Source organism: Aristolochia californica, unplaced genomic scaffold (assembly GCF_029961685.1).
Source record: "Aristolochia californica isolate CCGP_79_NKW_82.1479 unplaced genomic scaffold, dmAriCali1.0.hap1 SCAF_2, whole genome shotgun sequence".
NCBI lineage: Eukaryota > Viridiplantae > Streptophyta > Magnoliopsida > Piperales > Aristolochiaceae > Aristolochia > Aristolochia californica.
In genome coordinates, this window is record NW_027181881.1 from 48,833,246 (window position 1) to 48,843,668 (window position 10,423).

Genomic DNA, 10,423 nt, shown 5'->3' on the forward strand with positions numbered 1-10,423 from the left:
TGAAAGTAATATGAATGGTTACAATCAGGAAGAAACTGAAGAGCAAACCAAGAGAGAGAATTAGTAAACTATTACAGTGAATTGAAGACTGAAAATTCATCATGTGCTTGAGATTGATCTCAACATAGCTGATGCAATAACTTTGGTTGCTAGAACTCTGAAACTGTTTAAACTAGCTAAAAAAATACCACTTTACTAGTTTCAAATAATGAAGGATTCTACATGCCTGCAACAAAACTTATTGAGACACCTGGTGCCAACCTCGACGCCCTCTCTCTCTTTCTCTGCTCAGCCTGTTAGACGATAAACTTAAGCAGGAAAGGTTGACTTAAAGCTGCACAGGATGAAGGCATAACATGTGCAATCAATCAGACCCCAAAGTCCTTTCAGAGACTAGACAAAGAAACTGTTAAAATATGTGAGCAGACGTTGAAAAGAAGAAAAGACAAGACCTAGTTAGCATTAGGGTGTACAAGGCAGTGACTCGGATGGACTGTTAGGTGCAATTATATGGCAGCCAAAGGCGAAACTCTCCCACATCATCACCTCCTCCTTACATGTAAAAGACAGGCAATGTTCCAAGAGAGACGATTATTTTAATGGTGATGGGAGGCAAGGAAAGTTTAAACATTTCGCTTCGGCTTTCTGAAAAGAAACGGATCAAACAAATCTCTTTTAACGGTTGACACTGATAGTTTCCGGCTGATGAAGCAAAAGCCAATGGAATTAGGTGGCGTGCCCTTCTAGAAGGAACCCACTTCATTGAATATATGAGAAAAATCTGCAGCTTTTGTATTTGTTTATGCTGTTCGATGAAATTACTGAGAGAGTTGATTTGCAAGTCCCGACTTTCATGAATGAGAAGAGACACAGGTTGTTGTCCCCCTCACGTCATCTTGCTACCAACCGCCAACCACCACCTCCCGTGCTCCTCTGGGCATTTGGATGGCGAGCAACAAGGGCATGGATAGGAAGAGGACCTGCAGATATGAGATTCACCTCAGACGTTTCTTCTCTCATGACAAACTACTCAATGGGCACTAATTTGAGACATTTTTGGAATACACTAGTTGTAGCTCTTCTTCTCCCAAATCCTAGACTAATAACATGATAATTCCAATGATCAAACCGTCGAGTAAATTGTGGAATAAAACCCTTCTTCTCCCCTTTCTTCAACATACTCAATATGGTTTAGTTTGTTTAAATATGAAACGATCTCGAGATCATATCGGGTATCTAAGTTAAGAACAGTTCTTCATGAATTAAAGATTAGTAGTAATTGTATTTATTAGTTGAGAAGAGACTTGTAAACTTAAACTAAGTCTCATATATGAAATGTCTCACAATATGCAAACCATTTGATGATCAATATTGGTGATTAAGTTAAGTTGTTTGCTAAACATAGTTTTATTTCATTGGCTTCTCACGGTAAGATGGGGCAGGGAGGAAAAGAAGAAAGAGAGAGAAAAAGGAGGTGATTATGAGTTGGAACCCTAGCTTTTTCACGTGGCCAAGTTGGTAATGGAAGCTTCCCTTGAGATGGGTCAACGAGAAAAGGGAATGAAAGGCAAAACTCAGATTGGGGAAAAAAAAACGAAAAAAAGGCAGCATCGACATGAGATGGGATAGAGAGTGAAAGGCAGGTTAGGTAAGGCCGGTGGTGTAGGATAACTCTGGTGGGTCCCTTCACACATGAGTGGTGCGTAATACGCACACCTCTCTCCCCTCCATCTACACTCACATGTACTAACTAACAAGCATGGGATTTTAGTGAAGAGCGAGAGAGAGAAGCATAGAGGTAGGTAAGGTTAGCTTTCCTTCTTTTTCTTCAATTATTTCTTCATCTTCTTCTTTCTTTAGATAAAGCAGCTTAGATGATCAGAAGGGCTTCCTTATCTCTCTCTCTCTCTCCCACTCTGTGTCTCTATGATCTGTGTTAAATCGATCTCAGCTACGTTGGAAGCCACATGACACAGTTTTTCGACTGTACTAACTTGGAGCTAACGAACTCTTCTTCTCTCTTATTTTACTCATAATCTGGTTACCTACCCAAACATCTCACATGTTTGCCACACTCTTTCCAACATGGAAGTAAGTTGCCCAAATTCCACGACACAATAGACAATACCACAATAATCCAAGAGGAAACCCAGCTGCAGCAGAACATGGATTTTTAGTCTGAACGTTATCTTACCCAATACGTATCAGAGACAAGCTGGATCCTACCTGGTCTTTTCCCGGATAGTTGTATCCGGTTACTGTACCTTCCAGGTTTTTAAACTTTTTAAAAACTTTTAAAGAGAATGTTACTGTCTATTGTTTGTTTCTGTACCCAACACCTGATATATGTATCTGTTGATATCTAGTTATTTATGATTGCGATCATATGAGATCTGGGTGGATATCTACTTTTGGAGGAACTGGGGAATTGAACTTCCGAACATCGTTTGCAGAATGAGAGCCTGGGTTTAACTATTCAGAGTTTGATAGTACTGTAGGACACCCTGAGCTCTGATAATGTAAACTCTCTCTCTCTCTCCGTGTCTCTTTCTGTGTCACTTACGCAAATGAAGGGAGAAAGAGGAAGTGACCTTTCCGTCACTCTTATCAGAGAGAACATATATATTCATGATCTGATGCTCCCTTATCTTAATGGTTGTTCTCTTGTATGTTCTAATGACATTGCAAAAGTGGTGACCAAAATATGGTTTACTTTTTACATGAGAAAGTCATGTTGATATCAAAGTTTCAGTCTGTACATTGAGAATCAGAGAGATGCTTCAAAAAACTTAACCCATGATTTGGAGAATCTTATCTACACCCATTTGACTTTCTCAAAGAGAAGTTGATCTCTACCCATTTGTTCAAGTAGCAGTTATTGAAAGCTGTTATTGAATCTTATGAGATTATAGATGGGGGGGTAAGAGAAGGAATAACAGAAGCAAAAACCCGATCAAAGATAGATGAAAAAAGCTCTTGTTTAACTCAAATATATTGATTTGTATTTTGTTGGGGAATTTTCCCATATATTTGAACTACAAAGATAGGGAAGAATCAACAGGAGTGTAATATCTTAGAGCATGCGGATTGGGGATCTTCTGGCATGTACAAGCTTCGCTGCTTCGAAACCCCAATTGGCAACACAGACATACAGCTGCAGTAAAGGGAGGTGTGGAGGCTGTGGCGGAGGTGCTTGTGGTTGCTCTCAAAGTTGCACCACACGACAATTGTTGGCCGGAATCTGCAGCGATGGCTGAAGATTTCTGCGACTGGGCCGGGAGACTAATAGATAGCTCCAGATTGATGTCTGGGTACAGATTGTCTTCTTCAGTAGTGCCACTGGTATTAGGCTCCTCCATAGAATCAACGGGTTTGATGGTGGTCTTGTTAGTGTTTGCAGACGAGAAAACAAGTTCTGCTGGCAACTTGGACACTCTTTGCGGAGAAATCGATGTGTCTGAGTAGGTATCTCCAATGGGACGATGGGTTTGTGGGTCTAATCCTCGGCTCAGAAGCTTCCGTTTGATGTGGGTGTTCCAGTAGTTCTTGATCTCGTTATCGGTTCTTCCCGGCAATCTTCCGGCAATGAGAGACCATCTAAGAGAATCAGATAGAAGAATCAAGTCAGGGAAACAACAAGTAATGCATCAAAGGAGGAGTTGTACAATGAAGACTTCCGATTGAAGGGCGTACTTGTTTCCTAACATGCTATGAAGTTTGATTATAAGCTCATCTTCTTCTTCCGTGAAGTTGCCTCGTTTAAGATCAGGTCTGAGGTAATTTATCCATCTCAGTCTGCAACTCTTCCCACACCGAAGCAGTCCTTCAAAAAGGAAAGCACCCAAGAAACAAAAGCTTCAGATTGACTGACCTCGACATCGAAATTACAATCCGAAACAAGTCTGGAAAAGAAGACGAAAGAAACACCGAACAAAAAAACGGGAAGAAGGATTTGAAGAACTCCAACCTGCAGCCTTGGGGAGAGATCTCCAGCAACCTTCTCCGTGAGCTCTGATGTAGGAGATGAGCCGCTCGTCTTCCTCCTTGGTCCATGCACCCTTGTTGGTGTGGGCTTTTTCGCAGCAAGGAGAACGACCCATGGAACAGCTGAGAGAGAGAGAGAGAGAGAAGGATGGGTTGTGGTTGTATGGCTTTGGGGAGTTAAAATTGAAAGAGTGGAAGAAAGGAAGAAGAAGATTTATACGTGAAGAGAGGGGAGAGAGAGCGAATAGAGAAAACGGGGTTGCAATTGACTCGATCCTTATGGGGATTTGACCGAGTTTGGTGAGAAGGACGAGTTGTTACAAACACCGGGAACCCGGACCCGGATTTGGTAGGTAGCTTCGCTTTTACATTCCTACCCTTCTCCTTTTTTAAAATTCCAAAAAAAACTAAATTATTCTTTTTGAATTCTTTATTGTTTTTAATCTTTAATCTTTAAAATTAAAAAAGTCGATTTCACATGTGGAACTAAAGGGTGGAGATCACCTAGCGGATTAGACCCAGTGAGATCCAAACCCTTAAAAATCCAAAAGGTTCCAAATTTAAGGGTGGCCCACAGTTTACGGCCGACAGTTTACACGCCGCACTGACTCCATCCTTTTCAGGTTTCTAGAAGGATTAGTGTGAGGGAAGAGAGAGAATCCATATTAGCCCGTTTGGTGACCCACCCCCCCCCCCCCCGCTCAAGTGGGCCTTTCGTGTTCTTTCCTCCTCACGATTCTCATTCTCTTTTCAATTCCAGTCCATAAAATTGGTAGATTCCTTTGACCACTAAAAACCACATTCAACACTAATCTAATCCCATTTTTTTTTTAATTATTATTAGTCCATAATAGGGTACTTAGTGTAGATTAATAGGGGTACTCAAAAGTCTTTACATTGCCTCACCTGTGGGGCCTACAAAGGCATCGGCCATTAACTGGTCGAAAAATGGGTCCTACTGATGAGCATAAATGTGGTCCCCCGAGTGTCTTGTGCTTGAGTCAAGCTATGCTTTTATTGATTTTGGTACCGAAAAGTTGGTCTTTGGGATGAGATTGGATGAACACCTCATCGGTAGCGTTGGGCAATAAAGACTCCCCCCAAGAGTCACTCTCTGTGCCCATCTTCTCCCTCTACCACCACAGTTGCTCATTCATGGGATTGAGACTAGCAAACCAGAAAAAGACAGAGTTTTCCCTTTCGTTGATTCTCCTAAATTGTATTAACCATTCGATCGACCCTGAAGCGTCGTGGTTGACTCCAGGGAAGGTGGGGTGGTTTGTGGTTTCATCAGGCGGCATACCTGCTTGCTGCTTCATTTAAAGCAGTCGCCTAAGCGCGGTGGTAGTCAGAGTGGAGTTTTCATGTGGGATTGTGTAGGTCTAAGCTCGGCGTTTGCCTTTAATGTTTTTGCTTTCTTTTTCTTATCCGCTTTGGTCTGTAATTAGCCAAGCAGATCATGATCTATACCCACCAAATATAGAAATCTCCGATGATATAAAAGCTCGAGGACGGTGTTTGGCCACCTGAAAATCTGGTTGGATTTTGTGCTGAAAACCTCAGAATCTGGTAAACGAAATGGTAATGAAGATACAGCATCAGGGAATTAACAAGTTCTTAATCTCTCTCTACTTTGAACAGCTAGAACTAACTGGTGACACTAGGAGTAAACAGTCAGCTTTGGATCGTTAAGGTTTCACTTCATGACCCGTGACCTGTGAAGACAAAAAATAAAACAGGTCTTCCCTCATCTGTAATGGAAACACCATCCCTTTCATATAGTGAATAGTCCAATATGCCGACACATGTTTCAGATATAAAAAAAAAAAAAAAAAAAAACTCTCTTTTTCTTATGGTTGACCTTCTTCCTGAACCACAAATGCAGAAAAGAGAGAAGAGGGTCTAAAATAATGCATGATTTCAAATGGGTACCTACTCTCTGTACTGTTCTTCAGTACATCTCTGAGTATTATTCAAGTGGAGCACTTCTGTGGGGGCTTCTCCCTTCTCTCCACCTAAAATTGGTCCATCCTATCAGTCTAAAAAATCCAAGAAGCCTGCCCCCATTAGTTTTTAATGTTGATAATAGCACTTGAAGGACAGTTCACAGTTCATCAATCAGCCTTTTTTTCTTTTCTTTTTTTATGTTGAGAGATGCTGATTGAGAAATGTAATTCTAGGGGTGGTCAGGTTGAAGATTGAATCAGATCTTTACCAAAATAATTAGAGAATAACGAATGAGATTTGAGTCACTCTTCGTTGAATCCAAATAGAACGGCTGGTCATTCATGCTATTTGACTGAAATTTGATGGTTAGGTAGAAAAGATCAGAAAGGAAAAAAAGTGGGAAACAAGTCAAGGCTGTTTGATTTTCAGGCTGAAATTGAGGGCTTATGTTAGGTCTGACTGGAATAAAATAGAAATGGGAACACCCACTTTTGGGTTTAGAATAAGAAAATATCTGAAAATTCTCCATGATTTCAGATAAGAAACTTTTCCTTTTAAGTAAATTAATGAAGATTATCTTCTGAACTAGACCCACTGGTCTGCTTGATGCAAAACAGCTGCATGTTACAAGAATCAGATTTCATACTTTATTAAAAAAAAAAATTGAAGTTATTTTAATAAGAGTGGGATGATTATCATTTATATGTAAATAGATCTGCATAAGAGATGTGAAGGAACAGATTGCACAGATTTGCACATAAATTTTTAGATTAATAGGACCATCAACTGCTACATTGACTTCAAAACATTAATCACGTCGGCTAATGCTGTCAACTGCCCACAGCTTCCCACTTATTGGATCGAAAAATTGGATTAGGTTTGATTAATATCTAATTGTAGAAAGAAGAAAGGAAAAGCAATTATTGTTACTATCCTTAAATGAGATAGTTATGTGCGAATAATTCTTGATAGAGGTTTGCGTCAAATTGGAGTGATTTGGGCTGTTAATTACTGTATAAAGAAATGACTTATACATCAAATTAGCAAAAGATGAACATCAACTGATATGTACCACAGCCTCCCTATAAATCCTTTCAAAGGAGGAGTCAACCCCTCTATTTGTGTCTTTTTCTTCATTAAAGTTTGATTGCACGGTTTGCCATAACCTCATAAATGGTCGATACAACCTGGTAGCAAACCAGGTCCATAACCCCACGTTAAAAAAGTCACAGACCCACATGGTGAACAAGTCCCAACTGTAGTGGAAGTTGAGTTAGCCAACTAAGTTTGGTAGTATCATAGGGATATGTAGCTACTTATGTCTTATTTTAATATTTCTCCATAACCTAAATTAGAGTTAACTGACAACACTGGATGACAGGTTACCGACTCTGAACCGTAGGGAATGTAAATAAACCCTTCAACGGTATTAGAAGAACAGTCGCATGACTTGTTTCGAAGAAGGCTGAACAAGACAAATGAGACGAAAATGAAACTCGAAGGTCGCCTTTTTTTCTTCAGCAAGAAACCGATCACAAAAAGGACTCCATTGAGACCTACCCACCTGAAAGGAATCACATTCAACGCACAAACGCATTAGTCAGTTCGTCGGGCTCTCACTCACGGCTGTTAAGTTACACAGACCGCTGGTTGATTGCATGACATTCCAAAATCCATATGCACCAAGACGAATAAATAAAAAAAATGTTCAGCTAACTCTCCGCAAAAGAAACCATCGTTGAAATTTTCAGCTACGGTCATAGCCTGACCTAAATGAGGGGTTCAACATTTGTGTCCTATATGCTGTTCACACGCTTCTCCCCCATCAACCCTCCACCCTCACCTATCCACCCAAAAACCAAAATGGCCAAAAGTACAAGAGAGATCTCATCGTTTGCAAGTGAAGAATGTACACCGGATGCTTCAATACAGCTTCAGTTCCCACGGCAGTCGCCTCCTCTTTCTGCCCATTTGATCTGAAGCTCATTTTGCCGAAGAATTCTCCTATGCTGATCATTAGATCGCAAGTTGATATATTAACACTCTGCACAATGAAATCTAAAGCAAAGAAATGAAGCACAAAATCTAAGTACTTCAAGGTACCTTCTTGGACTCCTTGCCCCAAATTGGACTTTGAAATAAGGTCTTCTAATTCATCTATGATGGCAGCATAGCAGAAGCTGAATTGGTCCTGATAACATTTAGGCGGATCATATAAGAGAACAAGTACTAATGATCCATTAATTTTTTTTTTATTAAATTCTAATAAATACTGCTTGTACAGATATGCTTCCCACATATTTAAAAGAAGGGGGTCCTCTTTTTCGATTTTAGGAACAATTCATCTACTGGATCATTCTACATATCCATTTTTAGGGGTTCTAAATGTTCTGGCAGATGCACTTAAACATATTGAGTGCTAGGTTTTATTCCAACATCCGTTTGTATGAACCTTATGGAAATTCAAATAGCAATGAAACATGAAACCTTGTCAAAAGACATTCGCACAAAATAAGATTTAGGCACCCAAACCAGGTCACCCCGGACACACAGTTGGCCAATCAAAGCAAAATGGATCACACAGTTGGCCAATCAAAGCAAAATGGATTAGAAAATGAGAACAATAGCTACAGTTTTGAATGAATCTACTAAGTCTAAGTTGGCTATCAAGATACACTCAGACACTTCATGTAATGTACAGCCCTGTTGAATTTACTACCATTGGAAAACCAGGCTTCTATTTCCCCTTATTATGCATTTGGCCTGCAGCATCAATTTTCTAGGTCCAAACTACCACACCCCCCCCCCCCCCCCCCCCCCAAGAACATGGATTCCCTGCTAGGGTTACACTTTTTTTTTCCTGTTGAAAGATGGTTACTCGAATGTTTATAGAAAAAATTCTCATTCTTCCATTCTCTCAGTATATTTTCTTCCTCACTCCTAAACTCTGTTTGAATAAAGCTGGACACCAATCTGAAGCAAATACATCTGAAATGTTATGAATCTATCAAGTATAAACAAAAGATTAGCCAAACAGATGTGAAAACATACTGCAGTTTGGACCATGCCAATACGCTGAGATCTGAAGTGGCTTATAGTGTCAACAAGATTTACAGCCGACATGTCACCAACAAGAATTCTTTGGATTGTATTGAAAATGGCACAAAATGTTCCCGTGCGCCCAATGCCTGCACTGAACAGAATAACAAAGGAATTTCAGGAGCAGAAGATGATTCAATAAAACAAGAGAATATCCAGAAGAGACCTAAAAAACAATTGGTATTGCGTATCAAAGTACATAGACTAGAAGTAGAAATTTATTGAACATTCAGGTGTTAGAATTAAAGAGCGCTAAACCTGCAATGCACAACTATAGGGCCAAGATCAGGCGGAATATGATACAGCCTTTTCAAGATTTCACGAACAACTAGTGTGTTTTCTGGAACTCCATGATCAGGCCATTCAGGATACTGGATATGAATGACACACAGTGGAGGGTCATCTGACTGCAAGAAACAAGCAAAAAAAAAAAATATATATTATACATTATTTCAAAGCCTACACCTAACCAAAAAAAAAAAGAATGTACAAGGAGACATTTCAGACATTCACTATTACAATGGCTAATGCCTGCTAGAGGAAGGGTGTTAAATAATCAAATAATGTATGTGTGATAACAATCAATTAAAACTGAACCTGTTAGACTAAAGTATCAGTAGCATTATTAGATAAAATAACTATAACACAGGAGAGAGACAGCTCCTACTACTGAAAACACTTGAATGCATGATCACAAAGCAATTGTTGAATTGAATGATAAAAATTCTTTCTGGACTTTGATTTCAGAAGGCTACAGAATGTAATGGTGATAATGCATTAATAATTGAGCAAGTGGTGATTAATTTTTTCCATGACTCAGCAGATGAAGCTTCTTTTTGTTTTTTCCTTTTTATAACAATGAATCCAACTGTACTTTTAAACGTTCCACAACTAGTTAAAACTTTTATATTAGACTTCATAAGATCAAAACATGATTAACCTGCCTAGAAACTTTTCCAGGTTCCTCCAGAAAATCTAGATCCTCCACCAAACTTCCCAAGTAAATTGAAGACCCCATGTATATAATTCCTTACAGCAATACCACTTCTCTGCCTCACTAACACCATTCTGAACCGACTATACCATCATTTAGATATAAAAGATAAAAAAGAAGCAGCAAAAAAACTATCGAGGATGCTTGCTCCTACTACAGGATCATGCCAAATTAAAGAACTAAGAACATCCAAAACAGAAGATATGTTATAAAAATACTTCACCTGTTGGTAGTTCACCTCCAAGGAACGTAATACTAATGAGCTATCAGTTTCTATAGAATGCCTGTTAGTGACAAATATTTTTCCATATTCTCTCCATCCCTCATCTGCTGGAAAATAGCTATCACATTTCACAACCTGCAAGAAATTGACATAAGGTTAGCACCTTGGATGATGCA

General features: G+C 39.5%; 2 protein-coding genes across 2 annotated transcripts in view; both read right to left on the minus strand.

The window, feature by feature from the left end:
* Positions 1–2,978: 2,978 nt before the first annotated feature.
* On the minus strand, positions 2,979–4,144 carry LOC137955585 (myb-related protein 308-like). The gene is made up of 3 exons (XM_068802595.1): positions 3,968–4,144; positions 3,694–3,823; positions 2,979–3,597 (listed from the first exon to the last, which is right to left on the minus strand). Exons 1-3 carry the CDS (start codon positions 4,098–4,100, stop codon positions 3,036–3,038), a joined length of 825 nt encoding a protein of 274 aa, XP_068658696.1. The 5' UTR covers positions 4,101–4,144; the 3' UTR covers positions 2,979–3,035.
* A 3,279-nt stretch (positions 4,145–7,423) lies between these two features.
* Positions 7,424–10,423, minus strand: part of LOC137955798 (protein-tyrosine-phosphatase PTP1) — a 7,836-nt gene continuing 4,836 nt past the window's right edge. The window contains 5 exon segments of the mRNA XM_068802921.1: positions 7,424–7,940; positions 8,035–8,122; positions 8,983–9,124; positions 9,289–9,437; positions 10,248–10,382. Coding sequence (XP_068659022.1) covers positions 7,936–7,940; positions 8,035–8,122; positions 8,983–9,124; positions 9,289–9,437; positions 10,248–10,382 — 519 coding nt within the window. The 3' untranslated portion in view covers positions 7,424–7,935.